This window comes from Mauremys reevesii, linkage group 5, assembly GCF_016161935.1.
Source record: "Mauremys reevesii isolate NIE-2019 linkage group 5, ASM1616193v1, whole genome shotgun sequence".
NCBI classification, from domain to species: domain Eukaryota; kingdom Metazoa; phylum Chordata; order Testudines; family Geoemydidae; genus Mauremys; species Mauremys reevesii.
In genome coordinates, this window is record NC_052627.1 from 139483414 (window position 1) to 139509078 (window position 25665).

Below are 25665 nucleotides of genomic sequence, written 5' to 3' on the forward strand. Positions count from 1 at the left end.
TGCTTGCACAGCTCCACCAGGTCACACTTGCGCCGCTTGGCAAACATCTTCCTGCTGGCCGCTCGCAGGCCGGGGTGCTCGCCGCTCCCCACGGGTTCCAGGGGGACCCCTAGTGTGCCAGTCCTTGAGGTCACCCCCTCTCTGCCAGGGTCGGGCTGCAGACTCCTCCGCCCCTGGGACCGCTCACTGCAATCCCCAGGGGGACCCTGTTACTGCAAAGTCCTGCTCTCTGGGCACACACTCCCAGGGGTTAATCACCCTGGCAATCACCCCTTCTTTTTACTGCCCCCCAGTCACTTACTGCAGGAAGCGCCGTCCATGGGGTGCAGTAGATCCCACCGCTGCCACCAGTTGTCACAGAGTGTGGGGGAGTCCGGCCTTGCACCCCTCTTCCTGGGACTCACAGTGACTCTCAGCCAGCCAGTAAAACAGAAGGTTTATTGGACAACAGGAACACAGGCTACAGCAGAGCTCGTGGCCAGAGCTGGGAACCTCTCAATCTGGCCCTTCCAGGGGTTCAGGGTGCTTGGATCCCAGCATAGGATTCCCTGAACTCCCACCACTCAGCCCCAAACCGAAACTGGCCCCACCCTCTCCACTCGGCTCTCAGCCTTTGTCTAGCTCCCCGGGCAAAGGTGTTGACCTCCCCCCCCCCCGCCTAGCTCAGGTTACAGGCTGAATACCTGTCCCTCACCTAAAATCCTCCCCGGCTCTCCCAACCCCCACACAGACAGCCCCTACTCCATCACACCGCTCAGAGCCTTCACCCCAACCCCCAGCCCTGATCCCCCTCCCGCCCTCCAAACCCCTCTGCCCCAGCCTGGAGCACCCTCCTGCACCCCAAACCCCTCATCTCAGCACCACCAGCCAGAGCCCTCACCCCCCTGTACCCCAACCCACTGCCTCAGCCTGGAGCCCCCTCCCACACCCGGACCTTCTCATTTCTGGCCCCACCCCAGAGCCCGCACCCCCAGCCGGAGCCCTCACCCCTCCCACACCCCTACCCACTAAGCCAGCCCGGTGAAAATGAGCAAGTGAGCCAGGATGGGGAGAGTGAGCGACATGGGGGGAGGGCTCAGAGAAGGGGCAGCAGTGGGGAGTGTTCAGTTTTCTGCAAGTAAAAAGTTGGCAACCCTACCTTGCAATGGCTCAGCTAATTCCCACCTTCCTGCCAGTCTGGCTTCCGCCAGCAGAGCCCGCACCACCCCCGCATCTTCCCTCCTGCTCACCCCAGGTCCCAGCTCCTGCAGGCTACCTAGCCCTGCGCCCGTGGGAGTGGGTGGGTGTGATGATGCGGTGCTGGCGGGACCCAACTGAGGTGCCAATTCAGGACCAATTGCTCAAACAGGGCAGTCACAGCCCTAGGCTGGGGTTTTTCCACCTCTAAGGCAAACCAAACCAGCCAGAAAAAGAGGACTTCGGTTTCACCCCACTGGCTAACCACAAGTCACACAAGCAATTTCCTTAGACACTCCAGTCTCCCAATATCACCACCAGTGCACTCGTCCTGGGGATGAATGGTTATGAAAACCAACACCCCAATAAAAGAAAAAGGTTCCCTCGATCCCAAAGGACCAAGCCCCAGACCCAGGTCAATATACACATCAGATCTTACCCACAAATCACGCTGTTGCCAATCCTTTAGAATCTAAAATCTAAAGGTTTATTCGTAAAAGGAAAAAGGTAGAGAAGAGAGGTAGAATTGGTTAAATGGAATCAATTCCATACAGTGATGGCAAAGTTCTTAGTTCAGGCTTGCAGCAGTGCTGGAGTAAACTGCAGGTTCAAATCAAGTCTCTGGAGAACATCCCCCACTGGGATGGGTCATCAGTCCTTTGTTCAGAGCTTCAGTTTGTAGCAAAGTCCCTCCAGAGGTAAGAAGCAGGATTGAAGACCAGATGGAGATGAGGCATCAGCCTTTTATAGGCTTTTCCAGGTGTAAGAACCTCTTTGTCCTTACTGTGGAAAATTACAGCAAAATGGAGTCTGGAGTCACATGGGCCAGTCCCTGCGCACTTTGCTGAGTCACAAGGCGTATCTGCCTCCTCTCCATGGGTCAATTGTGTAGCTGATGGTCCTTAATGGGCCATCAAGCCAGCTAGGCAGAGCTAACACCAACTTGTCTGGGGTGTCACCCAGCAGCAGAGCACAATGCAAAACACAGACAGTACAGAGCCAATACTTATAACTTCAACTACAAAATGACACACAGACATACAGACAGCATAATCATACCCAGCAACCCAGAGCCTGGTCTTAGACACCTTAGATGACCCCCTTTACCTAAGATTTGGTGCCACTACAGGACCTTGGTTGCAACCCATGTTCTATATGGTCCCAGTTTATATCAATGACGTCACAGCGGGTGCTGCAGGGCAGGGGCGACAGGCTCCATTGTTCACATGGACCCGCTCTCCGCGAGGCCCGTCAGTCGCTCCGACTCCTCCCACAGCTTGCGGGCCAGGCCCAGGTCGCGGGCAGCCGCAGAGGGCAGCACCAGCCTGCAGTCGCTGTCGAAGTACTTCCCCGTGATGCCTGCGACCTCCTCCGAGACGGCGCAGTAAATGGTGCTGGCTGCTCCCTCCTCGGCGGACTAGAGAGAAGAGGGGGGTTAAACGCCGGCTCAGCAGCGGCTCCCCACCACACCAGCCCCTCGCAGGCCCCAGGCACTGCACGGACCCCACCTGGCGGCACCAGAGGGGCAGAGCTCAAGCCCCCCACCGAGGCTTTCATGCCATCCTGGCCCCACAACTGCAGAGACTGGGAGCAGCGCGTGGGAGCAGGGCCCTGGAGCAGGGAGGGAGGGACAGCAGGGCCCGGGCACAGTGTGGACGAGGGGCAGGCAGTAGGCCAGGGTGGGGGTGTGGGTGAGGGCAGGCAGTAGGTCGGCATGAGGGGACAGGCCATGGGTGAAGTTGTGGGGAGCAGGGCTCAGGGCTGCTAGGGCAGAGGGTTGAGTTGCGGGGGGCTGAGGGCAGAGGATGAGGGGTTCAGGGGTGGGAGCGGGGTCGGCTGGGGATTGGGATGCGGGGGTGAGGGGTTCAGGGGCGGGAGGGGGTCGGCTGGGGATTGGGATGCGGGGTGAGGGGGTCAGGGCTGGGGATTGGGATGCGTGGGTGAGGGCTTCAGGGGCGGGAGGGGTCAGGGCTGGGGATTGGGATGCGGGATGAGGGGTTCAGGGAGCGGGAGGGGGTCAGGGCTGGGAATTGGGATGTGGGGGTGAGGGGTTCAGGAGCGGGAGGGGGTCGGCTGGGGATTGGGATGCGGGGGTGAGGGGTTCAGGGGCGGGAGGGGGTCGGCTGGGGATTAGGATGCGGGGTGAGGGGTTCAGGGGCGGGAGGGGGTCGGCTGGGGATTGGGATGCGGGGTGAGGGGTTCAGGGGCGGGAGGGGGGTCAGGGCTGGGGATTGGGATGTGGGGTGAGGGGTTCAGGGGCGGGAGGGGGTCAGGGCTGGGGATTGGGATGCGGGGTGAGGGGTTCAGGAGCGGGAGGGGGTCAGGGCTGGGATTGGGATGCGGGGTGAGGGGTTCAGGAGCGGGAGGGGTCGGCTGGGGATTGGGATGCGGGGTGAGGGGTTCAGGAGCGGGAGGGGTCAGGGCTGGGGATTGGGATGCGGGGGTGAGGGGTTCAGGGAGCGGGAGGGGGTCAGGGCTGGGGATTGGGATGCGGGGTGAGGGGGTCAGGGCTGGGGATTGGGATGCGTGGTGAGGGCTTCAGGGGCAGGAGGGGGTCAGGGCTGGGGATTGGGATGCGGGGTGAGGGGTTCAGGGGCGGAAGGGGGTCAGGGCTGGGGATTGGGATGCGGGATGAGGGGTTCAGGAGCGGGAGGGGGTCAGGGCTGGGGATTGGGATGTGGGGTGAGGGGTTCAGGAGCGGGAGGGGGTCGGCTGGGGATTGGGATGCAGGGGTGAGGGGTTCAGGGGCGGGAGGGGGCTGGGGATTGGGATGCGGGGTGAGGGGTTCAGGGGCGGGAGGGGGTCGGCTGGGGATTGGGATGCGGGGTGAGGGGTTCAGGGGCGGGAGGGGGTCAGGGCTGGGGATTGGGATGTGGGGGTGAGGGGTTCAGGGGCGGGAGGGGGTCAGGCTGGGGATTGGGATGCGGGGTGAGGGGTTCAGGGAGCGGAGGGGGTCAGGGCTGGGGATTGGGATGCGAGGGTGAGGGGTTCAGGGGCGGGAGGGGTCGGCTGGGGATTGCGATGCGGGGTGAGGGGTTCAGGGAGCGGGAGGGGTCGGCTGGGGATTGGGATGCGGGGTGAGGGGTTCAGGAGCGGAGGGGGGTCAGGGCTGGGGATTGGGATGGGGTGAGGGGTTCAGGGAGCGGGAGGGGGTCAGGGCTGGGGATTGGGATGCGGGGTGAGGGGTTCAGGGGCGGGAGGGGGTCAGGGCTGGGGATTGGGATGCGGGGTGAGGGGTTCAGCGGGTGGGAGGGGGTCGGCTGGGGATTGGGATGCGGGGTGAGGGGTTCAGGGGTGGGAGGGGGTCAGGGCTGGGGATTGGGATGCGGGGTGAGGGGTTCAGGGGCGGGAGGGGGTCAGGGCTGGGGATTGGGATGCGGGGGTGAGGGGTTCAGGGGCGGGAGGGGGTTGGCTGGGATTGGGATGCGGGGGTGAGGGGTGAGGGGCGGGAGGGGGTCGGCTGGGGATTGGGGTGAGGGGTGAGGGGGCGGAGGGGGTCAGGGCTGGGGATTGGGATGCGGGGTGAGGGGTGAGGGGGTCGGCTGGGGATTTGGATGCGGGGTGAGGGGTTCAGGGGCGGGAGGGGTCGGCTGGGATTGGGATGGGGTGAGGGGTTCAGGGGCGGGAGGGGTCAGGGCTGGGGATTGGGATGCGGGGTGAGGGGTTCAGGGGCGGGAGGGGTCAGGGCTGGGGATTGGGATGCGGGGTGAGGGGTTCAGGGGGGAGGGGGTCAGGGCTGGGGATTGGGATGGGGGTGAGGGGTTCAGGGGCGGGAGGGGGTCGGCTGGGGATTGGGATGCAGGGGTGAGGGGTTCAGGGGCGGAGGGGGGTCAGGGCTGGGGATTGGGATGCGGGGTGAGGGGTTCAGGGGCGGGAGGGGGTCAGGCTGGGGATTGGGATGGGGGTGAGGGGTTTAGGAGGCGGGAGGGGTCGGCTGGGGATTGGGATGCGGGGTGAGGGGTTCAGGGGCGGGAGGGGGTCAGGGCTGGGGATTGGGATGCGGGGTGAGGGGTTCAGGGGCGGAGGGGGTCGGCTGGGGATTGGGATGGGGGTGAGGGGTTCAGGGGCGGGAGGGGTCAGGGCTGGGGATTGGGATGCGGGGTGAGGGGTTCAGGGGCGGGAGGAGGGTCGGCAGGGGATTGGGATGCGGGGTGAGGGGTTCAGGGGTGGGAGGGGTCGGCTGGGGATTGGGATGCGGGGTGAGGGGTTCAGGGGCGGGAGGGGTCGGCTGGGGATTGGGATGCGGGGTGAGGGGTTCAGGGGCGGGAGGGGGTCAGGGCTGGGGATTGGGATGCGGGGTGAGGGGTTCAGGGGCGGGAGGGGGTCAGCTGGGGATTGGGATGTGGGGTGAGGGGTTCAGGGGCGGGAGGGGGTCGGCTGGGGATTGGGATGCGGGGTGAGGGGTTCAGGGGCGGGAGGAGGGTCGGCTGGGGATTGGGATGCGGGTGAGGGGTTCAGGGGCGGAGGGAGGTCAGGCTGGGGATTGGGATGGGGGTGAGGGGTTCAGGGGCGGGAGGGGGTCAGGCTGGGGATTGGGATGGGGGTGAGGGGTTCAGGGGCGGGAGGGGGTCGGCTGGGGATTGGGATGCGGGGTGAGGGGTTCAGGGGCGGAGGGGGTCAGGGCTGGGGATTGGGATGCGGGAGTGAGGGGTTCAGGGGGCGGGAGGGGGCTCAGCGCTGGGGCAGAGGGTTGGGGTGCAGGGGGTGAGGGCTCCAGCTGGGGGTGCAGGCTCTGGGGTGGAGCCAGGGATGAGGGGTTTGGGGTGCAGGCTGCCCCGGGGCTGCAGCAGGGAGAGAGGACTCCCCCCAGCAGCTCTGGGGCTGGGGAGCGGCGCCTCTCCTCGCCTGCGTGGCCCTGGCTAGCCTGCTGTGCGGCCGCGGGGCCGGGCAGCTTCCAGGGAACTTAGGTCCTGGCCTCGCCTCCACCGCAGCTCTGGCCGGGGCAGCAGGGCCAGGTTCTCTGGTCTCTTCGGGCGCAGCGTTGAGGCCCCGTCACGGCCCCTGTGCATGGAGGGGAGGAGGGTTCGAATACCCCCCAAGGGACCTGGCTCAGTCCTGCTCAGTGCAGAGGGTGACGTGCCCTGGAGGTGGGAATTCGGGTAATGCCTCCCTCTACGGCTGCTGCTACTCCCCCGGCGTTTGCTCAGGGACGCTCCCGAGGGACCCCGGCAATGCCCCACCTCCCTGTGTGACTCCCTCCCTGCAGCACCCTGGCACTCCGGCCCTGTGCGCCAGGAGCTCCCCTGCCTGGCCCCTCAGCCAGCCCCACTGAGCTAGACCCCGGGGGCAGGGTGCGGACCGAGGCTTTGGGGATCCCGCTCTACGTCAGCCCACAACAGAGCCAACTGGAAACTTGTGCCCTGTCCCCGAGGGGCTGCGCTAGTCATTCGCTGGCCCTACCCTGCCCCCGTCCCGTGGGGCGAGCGGGCTGCCAGAGCAGCCCATGCCCTCCCGGCCCCCCACTTCTGGGCATTGGGGAGACTCCATCCGGGGCCCCCCACTGCCCCACCTTTGCACGCACCATTATGAAGATGCTGACGATGCTGAAAAGCAGGCGAATCAGCCAGTTGAAGTGGCGCATGATTTCTGTGTTCACAATGCCGGGGTTGAGGGAATTGGCCGTCACCCCTGCAGAGGAGCAGAGCCAGTCAGTGCATGGGCTCTGGGGACAGCGGGGGGGGGGGGGCTATAGTCAGACCCCCCCAGAGCCCTGAGGGGTCGGGGTGAGTTTTGTACTCACAGGCCCAGAGCCAGGGGCCCGTTTATTCCTCGAGCAGGTGCCGCCTGGACACGCTCCAACGTGCCTTCCCCAGCCTGGGAGGACACCTGCCCCGGGGGGCCAGGCCCTTTCAGGGGACCCCGACTGAGCCCCACCTCCCCGTGCGGGTTGGGTCAGGTGACCAGGCCTCACAGGATGATGGGGGAGTAATTAGGAGCGAGGAAGGAGCTGAGGGCAGGCTCCGGCGGCACCTCCCCAGCAGCAAGCTCTGGGGAATGGAGAGACAGCTGGGTTCGGGGGAGCACGAGGCCCCCAGGGGCCGGGACGCAGCTCTCCATGCCAGCCAGGTGGGATGGCCTGGAGCCATCGGCAGGGCTAGGCAGCAGCAGCCCTTCCGCGGGTGCTGGGCCGGGCAGCCTGGCGAAGGTGGCTGGGCGTCTCTAGGGGGTTCAGCTGTTCCTTGATGCTAATAACACAGGGCCAGCCAGGCGAGTGACTCAGAAGCCCCAGGTATCATGGCCTGTCTGGCAGCAGAGAGACTGGGCAGGGCCCCTTCTCATGGGATTCTCCCACCTGGGTCTCATGCTTCCAGGGTGAGGCAGGCTGGGAACGCCCACAGCTGCACCCCAGCTGGCCCGTCCTTCCCTCGGAGAGGCTGTGGGGTGCAGGAGCCTGTGCCAAACTGCCATCAGCGCCCCCCGCTGCCCACACCCCACTGGGACGCCAGCCCTGCTTCTGTGTGTCACCACGGTGCTGTGCCAGTGACTGAAACCCTGAGCCACCCAGTGGCTGCAGCAGTGGGGCTCTTCCTACAGGGCGGCGGGAGCAGGCAGTGGGGAAGCCATGCCTGGGGGGCAGAGGGGAGCTATCCCAGCAGCCGATGCGATTTCTGGATTAGGCCGTCCGGGACGGTGGGAAATCACTTCAGCGGAGCAGAGACCGTCCCGCCCTGCACGGGACGTGCAGCAGGGAGCGGAGCCGTGTCTCTCTCATAGGGATTGAGGTGTCCCCTGGTGCCGATGGCTCTGCTTCCCCAGAGTGGTTCTGCGATGCCTGGCTCCCAGCCCTGCTGCCCGGAGCAGCGGCAGCTCTCCCCCAGGTGATCGCTCACCACCAGGGCACCTTGCCCAAGGCCAGCCCCCAGCCTGGTGTGCTCAGCAGGGCACAGACGCTGTTGGGAAAGGCTTGTGGCTAGAGCAGGCAGGGCCACGTGGCCTCTGTTTCCCGGGTTTCTGACGTTTGAGTTTTGCTGAACTCAGCATTCGGGACGAGCTGAGATACCTCAGGGCAGCCTGACCTCTGCAGGTGTAACCCACACACCTCCTGGGTCCCCGCTAGTGGCACCAAGACCACTTCAAGAGAGAGAGACAATGAGTCTGCTTAACAGCCAGCTGGCCTTTAGCCCATGCAATAGCAGCTCATGCACTGAGGTCCCAGGTTCAATCCCGCCCGCCGACGCCCGGGGTCTGTCGAGGTTACACAGGCCCAAAGGGTTTGTCAGTACCTGATGGTCAGGCCAGCTCAGCTGCAGAGACAGGTTAAAGTAGGGGCCCCTTGCAGACAGTGGCTACTGTAGTATCCTGCGGGAGGGGAGACAAGCTCATAGACCCGTCGAGTTAGAAGGGACTGCAGGGGTCTGGTCTAACCCCTGCCAAGATGTGGTGTGCCTGACCCATCCCAGACAGACGGCTCCAGCCTCCTTTGGAAACCTTCCAGCGAAGGAGCTTCCATGACCTCCCGAGGCGTCTGTTCCACTGTTCTTACAGTGAGGAAGTTTTTCCTGAGATTTAATCTGCTGTGCTGGAGTCTTTCAAGTACCTGAAGTCCACTATCATGTCCCCCCTTAATCTCTTCTTTTCCAAACTAACATACCCGTTTCTTCAGCCTTTGCTCATAGGGCTGCATTCCATCCCTTTGATCAGCTTTGTTGCTCGCCCCTGGAGCCTTTCCAGTTTCTCTACATCCTTTCTATACATTGGTGACCAGAACTTCAGCTGCGGCCTAGCCAGCACCAAGTGGAGCAATACTAGCTCCTCCTGTGACCTGCACGCGAGGCCTCTGTTAATGCAACCTAAAATTGCATTTGCTTTTTTTGCAACAGCATCGCATTGCTGACTCATGCTGAGGCTGGGCTCCACCCTGACTCCCAGATCCTGCTCAGCAGTGCTGCTGCCCAGCCCGTTCTGCCCCATTCTGTATTTGTGCATTTGTAGCACCTCACATTTGCCTTTGTTGAATTTCATGTTGTTGCCTAAAGTCCAGTTCTCCAATTTATCAAGATCCCTCTGGATTTGAGCTCTAGCCTCCAAAGTGTCTGCAACCCCCCAGCCTTGTGTCATCTGCAGACTTGATCAGTCTGCTCTGTATTCCTACCTCCAGGTTATGAATAAAGATGTTAAATAACGTCGGGCCCAGAACAGAGCCCTGTGGACCCCCACTTGAGACCTCCCTCCAATCTGACATAATTCCGTTAACAGTTACTCTTTGTTTGTGGTTGTTTAGCTAATTATGTATCCACCTAATGGTAGCTGTGCTGAGCCCACAGTTCTCCAGCTGCCTTCTCAGAATGTCACGTGGGACTGTGTAAAACGCCTTGTTAACATCCAGGTAGATTCTGTCCACCACTTTTCCCTCATCCACTACATCAGCTGCCCTGTCAGAGACGGAAATCCAGACGCTGTTGGGAAAGGCTTGTGGGTAGAGCAGGCAAGGCCACGTGGGAAAGGAAATCCAGCTGGTTTGGCAGGATTTGTTCTTGGTAAGTCCATGGTGGCTGCTAGTGATCACCCCTCCATCCTCCCGGTATTTGCAGAGGGAATGTTTTATACATGGCTGTAGTAGCTTCCCGGGTATGGAGGACAGGCTGACTGGTCTATAGTTCCCTGACTCCTCCGTTTTCCCCTTTTTAAGGATGAGCACTACCTTAGCCCTTCTCCAGGCTTCCGGGGCCTACCTCGCCTGTCAGCCATGAGTTTGTAAATATTATTGCCAGTGGCACCAAGATTTCTTCAGCCAATTCCTTCAGAGCCCTGGGGTGAATGGCACCAGCCCTGTTGATTTGAATTCAGTCAACTTACTCAGAAGATCTCTGGCGTGTTCTTTACTTCTCCGGATCTGCATCCCTTCCCCTGTGTAGCCTGTGGTGACGTGGCTAGCTGTCTGGTCAGAGGATACTTTTGTGAGCAGACTGAAGCAAGGTAGGCATTGAGCAGCTCTGCCTTCCTATCATCTTCCGTTACCAGCTCCCCTGCTCCGTTGAGCAGCGCACCCACTCCGTCCTAGTGCTTTCTTTTGTGTGTGACGTATTGGGAGAACCCCTTCTTCTTGTCTCTAACATTCCTTGCCAGTTGTAACTCCTTCCTTGCCGTGGTTTTCCTGATTTTGTCCCTGCACACTCACGCTGCCCCATGTATAGTTCCTTGGTGACGTGCCCCTCCTTCCATTTCCGAGCTGGATCCCTTTTCGTTTTTAAAAGCTCCCTGGTACCCAGATCCTCCAGGTCAAGACCAAGGCCCAGAGACCTAATGGGACCCACTGGAGATCACTTGCTGCCTGGGAGACGCAGTGCGTAATACATTCTGCACCAGCTGCAGGTTCTGAGTGGCCTTCAGGTGCACCCGATGTGGAACTAGTGGCACTGACCCACCTGGAACAATGAACAAGAGCCCCGACTTTCGGCTAGCTTCTCAGGGCACAGAGGGCAACACTGTTATCCCCACGGGTATAGAAAAAATCAGAACCCCAGAGATAGATTTCAATGAGACTTAGGCACCAAAATACTTTGAAAATCTGGCCGTTGGGTCTTGATTCCACTGCAGCATCAAGAGAGGGCTGGAAATGTACATGGACGATGAGAACAACCTGAGTTACAGAAATAAAAGCTGGTAATTCCTGCTGCCTGGTTAGCCCAGCCTGGCCCCAAACCATCACCAGTGGGGCCACATGGGAATTGCTGGGAAGTCAAACCCCACCCCACTACCTGGGGTACATGCCGGACCCCTGGCAGCTTCTCACCAAGCCCTAGGAAATGTCCACGGTGCGCTGTCCTCTCCAGCGCCGCAAGCAGCGGAAGGGCTGGAAGAGCTCGCCATGGAACGAGCAGCCCCGGGCGCAGCCAGCCCGGGAAGCAGACGAGCTCTCCTGCAAGGAGACTGCCCCACGCCCCACTCCTTACACATTTCCTGCACAGCTCACAGCCTCCCGGATGAGGAGGCGGTGGCGCCCAGCAGCATCTGTTCCTTACCTTGGGGAGTCACACCCTTGACAGCCTTGGTGAGTAATTTGGACATGTTGCAAGCGGAGACTCCCCTCCTCCCCGCTCCCTCGGTCCCACGACTGGGGCGCGGCTGCCCAGCGGAACAGGAGTCGGGGCACAGCACCCACAGCAGCGGGAACTGGGCCAGTGGGTGCTTGCAGGACAGGGCAGCCAGGCCTGGCCCCTCTTAGCTGGCAGGGCCCTTCTCAGGTGCTGCTGGGTGGGACCCCCCGGGAGGCCTGTCTGCTGGGACGGCGCTGCCGGCTCACAGTGCCAATGGCCATCACTTCCCTTTCTGCCCAGGGGGACGTGAGGAGCGAACGCAGCTGTGGGGGGTTCAGGAGGGGCCCTGGGCGCTGGGGGGTGCTGGCCCCGGGGGGGGTCACACTGACCCGTGCCCTGCAGCCTCCTGGCCAGCTCGTTGGTGAACAGGATGTTCATGAGCTTGGTGTTCCTGTACGAGTGGTCGAAGCTCTTGGGCCGCTCCTCCCCGGTCAGGTGCTTCACGTTGGCCATGCCCTGGACGTGTCTGAAGGACGAGACGGTCACGATGCGGGCGGGAGCGGAGCCCTTCATGGTGTCTGTGCGGGGGAGGCAAAGCGAACAGGCTCATGTCGGGGGGGCGGTGCAGGAGGCAGCCGGGGAGAAGCCCCAGCTCAGACAGACCCTTGGGCAGCAGACGGGGAGTCAGCTGGCAGCCCCGGCACAGCCAGCACAAGGCCTGGGTCCACGCCCCAGGGGAATGCCAGGGGCAGCCCCTCCCCCAGCCCAGCGAGCGCCCAGTGCAGCCCCTCCCCCAGCCCAGCGAGCGCCCAGTGCAGCCCCTCCCCCAGCCCAGCGAGCGCCCAGTGCAGCCCCTCCCCCAGCCCAGCGTGTGCCCTGTGCAGCCCCTCCCCCCGCCCCGCAGAGCCCAGTGAAGCCCCTCCCCCAGCCCAGCGAGCGCCCAGTGCAGCCCCTCCCAGCCCAGCGGCGCCCAGTGCAGCCCTCCCCAGCCCAGCGCGCCCAGTGCAGCCACTGCACCCGCCCAGCGAGCGCCCCGTGCAGCCCCTCCCCCAGCAGATGGAGCGCCCCGTGCAGCCCCTCCCCCAGCCCAGCGTGCGCCCAGTGCAGCCCCTCCCCCAGCCCAGCGTGCGCCCAGTGCAGCCCCTCCCCAGCCCAGCGAGCGCCCAGTGCAGCCCCTCCCCCAGCCCAGCAGAGCCCAGTGCAGCCCCTCCCCCAGCCCAGCAGAGCCCAGTGAAGCCCCTCCCCCAGCCCAGCAAGTGCTCAGGTCCTGGGGCAGCCCCTCCCCCAGCCCAGTGACCACCCAGTGCAACCCCTCCCCAGCCCAGCGTGTGCCCAGTGCAGCCCCTCCCCCAGCCCAGCAAGTGCTCAGGTCCTGGGGCAGCCCCTCCCCCAGCCCAGTGACCACCCAGTGCAACCCCTCCCCCAGCCCAGCAAGTGCTCAGGTCCTGGGGGAGCCCCTCCCCCAGCCCAGTGAGCGCCCAGTGCAGCCCCTCCCCCAGCCCAGCGAGCGCCCAGTGCAGCCCCTCCCCCAGCCCAGCAAGTGCTCAGGTCCTGGGGCAGCCCGTCCCCCAGCCCAGCTCCCAGCCCAGCGTGCCCAGTGCAGCCCCTCCCCAGCCCAGTGCCCAGTGCAGCCCCTCCCCAGCCCAGCGAGCGCCCAGTGCAGCCCTCCCCAGCCCAGCGGCGCCCAGTGCAGCCCCTCCCCCAGCGCAGCGAGCGCCCAGTGCAGCCCCTCCCCCAGCCCAGCAAGTGCTCAGGTCCTGGGGCAGCCCCTCCCCCAGCCCAGTGACCACCCAGTGCAGCCCCTCCCCCAGCCGAGCATGTGCCCAGTTCAGCCCCTCTCCCAGCCCAGCGAGCACTCAGATCCTGGGGCAGCCCTTACCCAGAAGCAAATTGGTCAGAAGAAAAGGGCCCAGGTAGTTGGTGGCGAACATCTGCTCCAGCCCCTCGGCGGTGATGGCGAACGGCAAACCTGGGAGAGAGAGAGGAACGGACTGGCACAGAGAGGCCCTGGCTGGGCAGTCGGGGCTGGGCACCATTCGGATTCGTGCCCCCTGCCTGCCACAGCCCCAGGCTGAGCTGAGCCCCCTGCTTTCTGCTAAGCTCTGTCTGTTCACTGGTGCCAGCCCCCGGCCGGGCTGTGTCCTGCAGGCACCCGGGCTGAGCTGAGCCCCCTGCTTTCGGCTAAGCTCTGTCTGTTCACTGGTGCCAGCCCCCGGCCGGGCTCTGTCCTGCAGGCACCCGGGCTGAGCTGAGCCCCCTGCTTTCTGCTAAGCTCTGTCTGTTCACTGGTGCCAGCCCCCGGCCGGGCTCTGTCCTGCAGGCACCCGGGCTGAGCTGAGCCCCCTGCTTTCTGCTAAGCTCTGTCTGTTCACTGGTGCCAGCCCCCGGACACGGGCTGAGCTGAGCCCCCTGCTTTCTGCTAAGCTCTGTCTGTTCACTGGTACTGGCGGGACAGGCTGAACGAGTACGAAGAGAAAGGCCTCGTGACGGAGCTCAAGGGCTGGGCTCAGACCGGGCCGGGGCAAGGAGAACGGCACAGAACCAGAAATCAGGGGATCAGGATTGGTGCGCTGGAAGCTAGACCTTGCTGCTGGACAGGAGAACGAGGGGACGGGCTGGGACTTTAACAGCAGCAGCAGCTCCAGCCTGTCTCAGCTAAAGTCTTCTCCTTTCCCCGGCAGCACAGTTAGCACCAGCTTTCGCTGATTTCTCTTCTTTGCCGTATCTTTAATAACCGGCTAAACGGACGTTTAATGGGGTGTTTGCCATGGCACTAAGCGGCTGAGGTCTGTGGGTACCAATCTCCAAACCTGTTTTAAACACTGTGTAATGTGGCTGCGTTACAGTAACACCTTTAGCCCATATATTTCATTGAAATTAATACATTTCTGGCACCCAGTGTGGTGCCTAGAGGGTTAATACATACTCGGAAGCCAGCACCTCAGCAAACCTGGAGGTTGCTTATCAGTACCCAGAGGTTCTTCGAGATGTGCGGGCCCGGTGGGTATTCCACGCGTGGGATAGGCATGAACACCTGGGCCTGAGGCCAGAACTTTCTTAGCAAGCCACGTCTGTTGATCCGCACGTGAACCTCCTGCTCCAAACTAAGGAGCCGTGCAGCCTGGTGCCTCTCCGGTTCCTTCTCTTACAGCAAATCCAGATAATCGGCAGTAGAGGGGCTGGAGAGTGGGTGTGGGATACAGATGGGACCACACATCTCAAAGCCTCCATTTCTTCTTCAAGTGCGCAGGAGCTTAGCAAGCAGTGGCCGACCAGGAGGTGGGTGGGAGGAGGTGATAGCTGTCTGTAGGACTGCTCTGCCCACAGCTAGATCTGCAGTAGGAGGCTGGACCAAGGCATAACATCTCATGAAGGAAGGTGTGTAGGGCACTCCGGGTGCCTGCCGTACCTATCTCTGGCAGAGGGTACGTCTCTCGGGGATGCAGCACAGGTTGCTTGAGTTCTGGTGGAATGTGGGCTAGCTGGTAACAAAGAATAAGGCAGCCCGGGGTCTATATCAAAAGCCACTGCTCAGCTAGAGCCTGACCCCTTGATCTCTCTGCTATGGAACAAATAGTTGAGGTGTCCTTTGTCCTTTGTGGATAAAAGGCCAGTGCCCTTCAGACGTCCAGCCTCCTCTCTTAAACTGAGCCCCACGGCTTAGGAAACAAATACTGGTAAGTGGATGGTTGGAGTCGTCTGAAACTACTGTAGGGATGAATCTTGGGTGTGGGCGCAGCGAGAACTTTTCTTTGCGGAAGGTAGCATCTGGCAAATCCACCGTGAGCGCTCCCAGATCACTGGCTTCCGGCTTATGGTGTTGCAACCAGAAAGGCCACTTTCATAGGCCACGTCTAGACTTACCGCCCGTCCGGTCGACGCGTTCGGTTTTCTGAGAACCTCGAACTATCGCGCTGATCGCCGATAGATAGTTCAGCAACCCCGCGAAGCGAACTAACTACTGGCGGGCGGGGCGAGTTGGAGGAGTCTTGGAGCGCGACTTGGAGCCGCGGAGTTCGCTCGCGCGGGTGGAGTCGAGTGAGCTAAGTAAATCGAATTCAGTCACGTTATTATTCGTGCTGAATGCGCGTACTATTCCCGAATTAGGGGCTGTGTGTAGACCAGGGCAGAGACAGATGGGCCATGGAGCACGTGTCTAGGGGTTTGAAGGGGGATCTAGCGAGAGCTGAAAGAATGAAATTGGAGGTCCCACAGGGGCGCAAACGTCACCAACACTCTATCTGAGTTAGGTGGACACATCTTAAGGTCCTTGTGGCAGACAGAAGTTTGGCCCCCAGAAATCTGACACTGACCCACTGAAAGACCACTCCAGACTTTGGCAAGGATTGTTTTGGGGTGCAGACTAAATAAAGTAAAAGCTTTAAGTGGAAGCACTCATGTGCCCTGTTTATACCATCCACCCATCAGGGCAAGGAGCACAGGGGAGGGGGGTTCCGCACGCAGGGGCTGGGCAGACGTGGCTGGTGTGTGGCACAGGGGAGGGGGGTTCCGCACGCAGGGGCTGGGCAGACGTGGCTGGTGCGTGGCACAGGGGAGGGGGGTTCTGCTGGCAGGGGCTGGGCAGATGTGGCTGGCGCATGGCACAGGGGAGGGGGTTTTCACACTCAGGGGCTGGGCAGATGTGGCTGGCACGTGGCACAGGGGAGGGGGGTTCTGCTGGGAGGGGCTGGGCAGATGTGGCTGGCACGTGGCACAGGGGAGGGGGGTTCTGCTGGCAGGGGCTGGGCAGATGTGGCTGGCCATGTGGCACAGGGGAGGGGGGTTCTGCTGGCAGGGGCTGGGCAGACGTGGCTGTCACGTGGCACAGGGGCGGGGGGTTGAACACGCAGGGGCTGGGCAGAGGTGGCTGGCACGAGGCACAGGGGAGGGGGGTTCTGCTGGCAGGGGCTGGGCAGACATGGCTGGCGCATGCCACAGGGGAGGGGGTTTTCACACGCAGGGGCTGGGCAGATGTGGCTGGCACGTGGCACAGGGGAGGGGGGTTCTGCTGGCAGGGGCTGGGCAGACGTGGCTGGCGCATGGCACAGGGGAGGGGGTTTTCACACTCAGGGGCTGGGCAGACGTGGCTGGTGCGTGGCACAGGAGAGGGGGATTCTGCTGGCAGGGGCTGGGCAGACGTGGCTGGTGTGTGGCACAGGGGAGGGTGGTTCTGCTGGCAGGGGCTGGGCAGACGTGGCTGGTGTGTGGCACAGGGGAGGGGGGTTCCGCACACAGGGGCTGGGCAGATGTGGCTGGTGCGTGGCACAGGGGAGGGCGGTTCCGCACGCAGGGGCTGGGCAGATGTGGCTGGCACGTGGCACAGGGGAGGGGGGTTCTGCTGGCAGGGGCTGGGCAGACATGGCTGGCGCATGGCACAGGGGAGGGGGTTTTCACACGCAGGGGCTGGGCAGATGTGGCTGGCACGTGGCACAGGGGAGGGGAGTTCTGCTGGCAGGGGCTGGGCAGATGTGGCTGGCGCATGGCACAGGGGAGGGGGTTTTCACACTCAGGGGATGGGCAGATGTGGCTGGCACGTGGCACAGGGGAGGGGGGTTCTGCTGGCAGGGGCTGGGCAGATGTGGCTGGCACGTGGCACAGGGGAGGGGGGTTCTGCTGGCAGGGGCTGGGCAGACGTGGCTGTCACGTGGCACAGGGGAGGGGGTTTTCACACGCAGGGGCTGGGCAGATGTGGCTGGCACGAGGCACAGGGGAGGGGGGTTCTGCTGGCAGGGGCTGGGCAGACATGGCTGGCGCATGGCACAGGGGAGGGGGTTTTCACACGCAGGGGCTGGGCAGATGTGGCTGGCACGTGGCACAGGGGAGGGGGGTTCTGCTGGCAGGGGCTGGGCAGATGTGGCTGGCCATGTGGCACAGGGGAGGGGGTTTTCACACTCAGGGGCTGGGCAGATGTGGCTGGCACGTGGCACAGGGGAGGGGGGTTCTGCTGGCAGGGGCTGGGCAGATGTGGCTGGCGCATGGCACAGGGGAGGGGGTTTTCACACGCAGGGGCTGGGCAGACGGGGCTGGCACGAGGCACAGGGGAGGGGGGTTCTGCAGGCAGGGGCTGGGCAGACGGGGCTGGTGCGTGGCACAGGGGAGGAGGGTTTTGCACGCAGGGGCTGGTCAGACGTGGCTGGTGCGTGGCACAGGGGAGGAGGGTTTCGCACGCAGGGGCTGGGCAGACGTGGCTGGTGTGTGGCACAGGGGAGGAGGGTTTCGCACGCAGGGGCTGGGCAGACGTGGCTGGTGTGTGGCACAGGGGAGGAGGGTTTCGCACACAGGGGCTGGGCAGACGTGGCTGGCACGTGGCACAGGGGAGGGGGTGTGACGTTATGACTGTGATTCAATGAGATATTGTAAGATGACAGGGCCAGAAAGAGTTAATTAACTCACCGACTGACCTGACCCATGGGTGAACCTTGAGGACGGGTTAAGAAGATATGTAAATGACTAGAGCTTTGAAATGCAAGTCTGCATTGTTAGAGGTAGAAGGGGAGATGTTTGCTCAGGTCTTGTGATGGCAGCAAACAAGTCTTGTCTATTGCTATAGTTTTAATTCAAAGATCAAAAAAAGGAATATTAACATTTATGATGATACTTGAGTAAAATAGTATTATTGTCTGTGTGTCTTTGAAGGTTGTGCTAACCTGTATCTAAACTGTTTAAAGGATAAATTACTCTGTGCTAATTGCCAGGGTGTTTGGGAGAAGGAGAGTTGAGCCTATTGTTTTCTCAGGCCGAAAGGCTGCTGGAAATGTATAAGAACCTGGGACACGATCCTTCTTCATCTCAGATCTGCTTTGGGTTTCAAGAGGGGGAAACCTTAAGCCATAAGGATTGAGATCCCCAGTCATTGACTGGAGCCACCCTGAATATGGACATTGGACTATAACCTATGGACTATTTCTAAAAGGACTTTTGGCAACTACAAGCTTATCTCTGCTGTGTATCTGAACCGCAAGAATTGAATTCAAGTCTGTCTGTAGATTAATCTTTTAACCAACACTCTCTATCTTTTCCTTCTTAATAAATTTTAGCTTAGTTAATAAGAATTGGCTGTAGCGTGTATTTTGGGTAAGATCTAAGTTATAATTGGACCTGGGTATGTGGCTGATCCTTTGGGATTGGAAGAACCTTTTCTTTTATATGATGAAGTAAGATTCTTAGGAATCATCATCATATCTGACAGGTGTGTCTGGACGGAGGCCTGAGGCTGGGCACTTTAAGGGAACTGCGTGGTTTGGACTTCTAAGTGACCAGTGAGGTGCTGTAGAAGCTGTTTTATGCTGGTTGGTAAATCTAAGTATTGGAATAACCACCAGCATTTGGGGTTTGTCTGCCCCGTTTGGTTTGCAGTTCACCCTGATTGAGTGACCTCAGCTGGCTCCCACGGGCAGCACTGTCACAGTGGCGTAGTCGTGCAAGGATCCACAGAACCAGGTCAATTAAGCTTTGGATCAGAACCCCGCGCTATCCAAATTGGAATTTTGGTATTGAGAGTTTGGTTGGTTAAGGAGCAGTTGCAATGGATGAGCAAAGAGCATATGAGGGTCTTGACAAAAAAGCCCTGGAAGATTTGTGTTCAGGAAAGGGGATAAGCTTTAGAAAGAAAGCTACAAATCAAGAAATGAGAGATCTGTTAACGGCCAGTGATCAGGAGGCAGGAGCACGGCCCTTACCTGATGCTGTAGAAACTGCAGAAACAATTAGAATGAATAAGGCAGCAAATAAACTGCAACTGGAGCATGAACAGAAACTAGCAGATCTTCGATTGCTGGAAAGGCAAAAAATAGCTGAATTCGAAAGAGAAGCTGCTGAAAGAGAGAAAGAAGCTGCTGAAAGAAAGAAGGAGGCTGATGAGAGAGAAGAAAAAGCTCGTAAGGGGCGTCTGGAATTACTGGCTGCTGAAGAGAAAGCTCGCCAGAGGCAACAGGAGCTGGAACAGGAGACCCAGAAGATGCAACAAGAAACTGCCAGGCTTCGGCTCCAAGTCAAAAAAGCAATGGAAGAACAGCAGAAACTGTATCCTCTTAAAAGTCCAGTTTATAACAATGTTGATATGTGGTATTATTCTGGGCAGTTTTCTGTGTTTAACCAGTTTTGCTATGGCTGGGGAGAGGGGGATTCTAACCTGGTGGGTAATAGCTGTTTGTCTGTGCCAGAAAGCAGTGTGTCTGTAAATGAAGTTTCTGAATGTCTGTTTAATGTCTCAGAAGTAAATCTGAAGTTAAATCAGGAGCAGAAAGATCTCCTGGGTGAGGAAAATGTTTCTCAAAAGCAAATTAAAGTAAATACTCAAGTGGAAGCCCTAACTGAGGAAGGAGAGGGTAGATTTGTGATGGGTAATGGATTGGTGGCTAGTACAGCTTGTAAAAGTAAACCTGAAAAGAATAACTGTGGTTTGCTGGAAGTAGCTCAGTGTAGTGAAAAAAACAGCAGTTTATCTGTTGGGAGTGGCAATGTGCCTGGCAGGAAAAGTCTGGATAAGCCTAGGCAGCCTTGTGAGCTAATGGCTTTGTCTAGTCAGCAGTTTGGAAAGGGAGGGATAGTGGAAAATAAGTGTCCCTGTCCCTTACCTGTGCCCTGTGTGGAAAAATGTGACAGTGAAGGCAATGTGCCTGTGTCTGTCAGGGGTATTGACTTGCCTATGGAGGGAGCTACCCCAGTCTCCAAGCAGTTGTCTGTGAACAGCCCTATGTGCTGGGACAAGGGAAGTGAAATCCCAAGCTGTGTGTCTGGTGAAGGAGAATGTGTCTCCGGCTATTCTGTGTCTGTGGAGCAAACAGAAGGGGCCTTTCAGCCTGTAATGGTTAAGGGTAATTCAGTTGTCTCGGAGTTGGTTGTAAATACAGCTAAAGCCCAGGAAGGGAATAATCCTGAGTTTGTGTCTGCTGGGGAGAATGGCACTGTGACTAGGTTGCATCCAGTTAGTGTCATAGCAAGGTCCCAAAGACCAGACAGTTCTGGTGCTTGTAGTTTGCCAGTTGCTGATGTGTGGTTGGAAAAGGGTGCAGCAACTCTGTCTGATCAGGGTGATACCCCAGCCAGGGCACAAGGAGAGCATGAAGGTGATTTAATTGTGTTACCGACCGACAGTTTGACAACTTGTAACAAGAAGGAAAAGATTCCTAAACTTGTGGGTGTTGAGCCTGACAACATGCAAGTTGCCAGTGACTATGAGGAAAGTTGCAGAGGGAAGGAGAAAACCTCTAACCTTTTATCTAGTGAGTCTATAAGTTTGCCTAAAAGGGAATTGTGTAGAAATCTGCCTGAAGGGCCAAAGGTGATCATAAATGTAAGTAAAACCCAGAAAGAGTCTGTTGTGGCTCAGGAAAGTGTTCCTTTAGAGCAAGCCCTAGGTGAAGAGGGTAAGAGCAGAATTTCTGTGAAAGGTGAATTATTGCTTAAAGAAGCTGCTAAGGAGAGAAATCCTCCTGGTAATCTGTGCAAGCAGTTTGGTACAACTGAAGGGTGTGAAAGTGATTTAATCAAGGAAGTTTCAGTTCCTAACAGCCAGAAATTTTCTGTTGTGAATGGATCCACTGACTTTCCTTTTGAGAGATCCAGTGTGGGCAGCTTTGAAAAGGTCTCACATGGAGTAGAAGCTGTTAAGAAAGTTGAGCAGCCCCATAACCAAGTGGCTGTGTGTGGCCAGTGTGTTGGAAAAACAATGGTGTTGAAACAGAACCATCTCCATACTAATTCTGTGAGTGAGCAGTCTGTGCTTCAGGGGCTGAGGACAGATTTGGTTACTGGTGTGTCAGGGCAGATCCAATCCACTATTGTTCTAAGTAAGTTTTACCTTAAGGTCGTAAAAAGATTCAATCATGTTATTAAACATGAGTTGGGTAAACCATTTCTGTTATACAGTGACATGGCTTCTAACCCACTACAAGCTGTAATGAGACAGAACCCAGGATGGGGAGCTTTTGGGATGCAGTCAGTGATGTTTATGTCATCCCTTCCTGCATCAATTTTGCGTTGGGGGTGTGACGTTATGACTGTGATTCAATGAGATATTGTAAGATGACAGGGCCAGAAAGAGTTAATTAACTCACCGACTGACCTGACCCATGGGTGAACCTTGAGGACGGGTTAAGAAGATCTGTAAATGACTAGAGCTTTGAAATGCAAGTCTGCATTGTTAGAGGTAGAAGGGGAGATGTTTGCTCAGGTCTTGTGATGTCAGCAAACAAGTCTTGTCCATTGCTATAGTTTTAATTCAAAGATCAAAAAAGGAATATTAACATTTATAATGATACTTGAGTGAAATAGTGTTATTGTCTATGTGTCTCTTTGAAGGTTGTGCTAACCTGTATCTGAACTGTTTAATGGGTAAATTACTCTGTGCTAATTGCCAGGATGTTTGGGAGAAGGAGTTGAGCCTATTGTTTTCTCAGGCCGAAAGGCTGCTGGAAATGTATAAGCCTGGGACACGATCCTACTTCATCTTAGATCTGCTTTGGGTTTCAAGAGGGGGAAACCTTAAGCCATAAGGATTGAGATCCCCAGTCATTGACTGGAGCCACCCTGAATATGGACATTGGACTATAACCTATGGACTATTTCTAAAAGGACTTTTGGCAACTACAAGCTTATCTCTGCTGTGTATCTGAACCGCAAGAATTGAATTCAAGTCTGTCTGTAGATTAATCTTTTAACCAACACTCTCTCTCTTTTCCTTCTTAATAAATTTTAGCTTAGTTAATAAGAATTGGCTGTAGCGTGTATTTTGGGTAAGATCTAAGTTATAATTGGACCTGGGTATGTGGCTGATCCTTTGGGATTGGAAGAACCTTTTCTTTTATATGATGAAGTAAGATTCTTAGGAATCATCATCATATCTGACAGGTGTGTCTGGCCGGAGGCCTGAGGCTGGGCACTTTAAGGGAACTGCGGGGTTTGGACTTCTAAGTGACCAGTGAGGTGCTGTAGAAGCTGTTTTATGCTGGTTGGTAAATCTAAGTATTGGAATAACCACCAGCATTTGGGGTTTGTCTGCCCCGTTTGGTTTGGGAGTTTCCTGAGAGGCTGGGGCAGCTGGGGCTGGCAGCACCGTCACAGGGGGGTTGTGCTGGCAGGGGCTGGGCCGAGGTGGCTGGCACGGGGCACAGGGGAGGGGGGTTCTGCAGGCAGGGGCGGGGCAGACGTGGCTGGCGCGTGGCACAGGGGAGGGGGGTTCTGCTGGCAGGGGCTGGGCAGACGTGGCTGGCGCATGGCACAGGGGAGGGGGGTTCCGCACACAGGGGCTGGGCAGACGTGGCTGGCACGTGGCACAGGGGAGGGGGGTTCTGCAGGCAGGGGCTGGGCAGACGGGGCTGGCACGTGGCACAGGGGAGGAGGGTTTCGCACGCAGGGGCTGGGCAGACATGGCTGGCGCATGGCACAGGGGAGGGGGTTTTCACACGCAGGGGCTGGGCAGACGTGGCTGGTGCGTGGCACAGAGGAGGGGGGTTCTGCACACAGGGGCTGGGCAGACGTGGCTGGCACGTGGCACAGGGGAGGGGGGTTCTGCTGGCAGGGGCTGGGCACACTCTGCTGAAGGCCTGTCCCCATCCCTACGCGACGTCACCAACCTGCGACTCCAGCGTTATTGACCAGGATGTCCAGCCGCTTCTCCTCCTGCCGGATCTGCTTGGCGAAGTGCCGGATGGAGGCCATGTTGCTGGTGCGTGGCACAGGGGAGGGGAGTTCCGCACGCAGGAGCTGGGCAGACAGGGCTGGCACGTGGCACAGGGGAGGGGGGTTCCGCACACAGGGGCTGGGCAGACGTGGCTGGCGCGTGGCACAGGGGAGGGGGGTTCTGCAGGCAGGGGCTGGACAGACGGGGCTGGCACGAGGCACAGGGGAGGGGGGTTCCGCACACAGGGGCTGGTCAGACGTGGCTGGCGCGTGGCACAGGGGAGGGGGGTTCCGCACACAGGGGCTGGGCAGATGTGGCTGGCGCGTGGCACAGGGGAGGGGGGTTCCGCACGCAGGGGCTGGTCAGACGGGGCTGGCACGTGGCACAGGGGAGGGGGGTTCCGCACACAGGGGCTGGTCAGACGTGGCTGGCGCATGGCACAGGGGAGGGGGTTTTCACACACAGGGGCTGGTCAGACGTGGCTGGCACGTGGCACAGGGGAGGGGGGTTCTGCTGGCAGGGGCTGGGCAGACGTGGCTGGCACGTGGCACAGGGGAGGAGGGTTCCGCACGCAGGAGCTGGGCAGACGTGGCTGGCACGTGGCACAGGGGAGGGGGGTTCTGCTGGCAGGGGCTGGGCAGACGGGGCTGGTGCGTGGCACAGGGGAGGAGGGTTTCGCACGCAGGGGCTGGTCAGACGTGGCTGGCACGTGGCACAGGGGAGGGGGGTTCTGCTGGCAGGGGCTGGGCAGACGGGGCTGGCGCATGGCACAGGGGAGGGGGGTTCCGCACACAGGGGCTGGTCAGACGTGGCTGGCACGTGGCACAGGGGAGGGGGGTTCTGCTGGCAGGGGCTGGGCAGACGTGGCTGGCATGTGGCACAGGGGAGGAGGGTTCCGCACGCAGGAGCTGGGCAGACATGGCTGGCGCATGGCACAGGGGAGGGGGGTTCCGCACACAGGGGCTGGGCAGACGTGGCTGGTGCGTGGCACAGGGGAGGGGGGTTCTGCACACAGGGGCTGGTCAGACGTGGCTGGCACGTGGCACAGGGGAGGGGGGTTCTGCTGGCAGGGGCTGGGCACACTCTGCTGAAGGCCTGTCCCCATCCCTACGCGACGTCACCAACCTGCGACTCCAGCGTTATTGACCAGGATGTCCAGCCGCTTCTCCTCCTGCCGGATCTGCTTGGCGAAGTGCCGGATGGAGGCCATGTTGCTGATGTCCACGATCCTCAGAAGCACGTTTGGGTTCCCGGTGGCCCTCTGGATTTCCTCCACCGCCGCCTGCCCCCGCTCTCTGCTGCGGCAGGCGAGAATGGTGCGGGCATTCCTGCGGGCCAGGTCCAAGGCCACGTATTTCCCGATCCCTGCGGACACCCACAGGCCTGTGTCACATGGTGACGCTCTAAGTTCGCCTTCTCCCTCCAGGCCTGAGCCCCTTTGTCTGCCCCAGCGCCCGACATGGCGCTGCCGCTCCCCTGCCAACGTGCACCCCCTCCCCGGTCACTCGCGTGAGCAGGGTGCAGGACACGCCGCGGGGGTCTGGTTTCCTGCAGGTATCGCAGAAGAACTGGGTTTGCAGGAAGGGTTGAGCAGGGGGGCCGGGCAGCGCGGCAGGAAGGAGAGGGAGCCCGGGGGAAGCAGACAGGTAGGAGCAGAGGCTTCCAGCTGCAGCCAGGCTGGACCAACGGCAGCTGGAGTCCTGCAGACCCCAAGGTGACCACGGGAGGTGGTGGGGAAGGGGCAGCCTGGGGGAGATTCGTAGGGGGCAGGACGTGCTTAGGGAGGCAGGTGGGGCAGAGCAGCCTCAGGGGCACTCTGGGGTGGGCAGTCGGAGAGGAGGAGGCAGGACGGGAGATAGGCCGAGGGTATTAGCTGCAGCAAGGGAAGGAAAAGGCCAGGGCCTAGGGACGCGGACACAGGCGAAAGCTGGGCCCTGGTGCCCTGCCCGTAGGAACAGCCTCCCCCAGGCCCAGCAGCAGGGCCGAGCATGGCACTGATCGACTCACACTGCGCGGGGCAGTCGGAGCAACTTGGAGGATGCAGAGGAGCCGACTCCATGGGTGCTGCGGGGCTGGCGCACCCATGGGGGAAAATGAGTGGGTGCTCGGCCCCCCCCGGCAGTCAAGCTCCCCTCTGGGGCCAGGGGGGTGGGGTGGGGTGGGGGCAGGGAAAGCGAGCTGGTCCTGCTCCGTCCCGGTTTCTGACTCCTGGCTACGGCTCTGACCCTTCGGCTGAGGCTTTGGCTTCTGACTCCAGTTCTGCCCTTCAGTTTGGCCCCTCAGCTCTGACACCAGCTTCACCCTGGGACTGACTCCTGATTCCTGAATCTACACTTGGCATTTCTCTGGGCTTCCAGCACAGGCGCCAGGCCAGGTCCTGCTCCACCCCTAGTAGGGGCCAAGGCCCTGGCCGCTTGCAGTCTGAGCACCCTGCAAAGAGCAGACCTAGGAAGGGTGCAGGCTGAATGACACGGACGTCTCTTCTGGAACTACCACAGCTGGAGCCCTGCACCCATAGGTGCGGACTCTGTGGGTGCTCCAGCCCTGGAGGCAGGCCGGGGGGGGGGGGGCTTGGAGGAAGGGGTGGAGTGGGGGTGGGGCCAGGGGCAGAGGTGGGGCAGGAAGAGGCAGCGTGGAGGCGGGGGCTTGAGGAAGGGGTGGAACAGGGGGTCGAGCACCCCCCCAGGTAGAGAGGAAGTTGGCGCCTATGCCTGCACCCCCTTCCAGTGACTCGTAGCCCAAAGCGCAGCCAGCCACTGGCACCACTTCTGGCAAGGACTCAGTGGTTCTTTTACAGCTGAGGAACCGCCCAGCCGAGGGGCCCGGAGCGATCCATGCATTGGGACTGGCAACCAGCTAACAGAACGAGGGCAGGAAAAGACGTGTGTG

General features: G+C 60.1%; 1 protein-coding gene across 1 annotated transcript in view; it reads right to left on the reverse strand.

Annotated features, from left to right (window-relative positions):
* Nucleotides 1–2276: 2276 nt before the first annotated feature.
* Nucleotides 2277–25665, reverse strand: part of LOC120406353 (retinol dehydrogenase 12-like) — a 37819-nt gene continuing 14430 nt past the window's right edge. The window contains exons 2-7 of the mRNA XM_039541088.1: nucleotides 23987–24141; nucleotides 22730–22814; nucleotides 13033–13122; nucleotides 11543–11731; nucleotides 6698–6804; nucleotides 2277–2593 (exon numbers count right to left, since the gene is read on the reverse strand). Of these exons, the coding sequence (XP_039397022.1) occupies nucleotides 2399–2593; nucleotides 6698–6804; nucleotides 11543–11731; nucleotides 13033–13122; nucleotides 22730–22814; nucleotides 23987–24141 (821 nt within the window). The 3' untranslated portion in view covers nucleotides 2277–2398. The remainder of the gene's footprint in view (nucleotides 2594–6697; nucleotides 6805–11542; nucleotides 11732–13032; nucleotides 13123–22729; nucleotides 22815–23986; nucleotides 24142–25665) is intronic.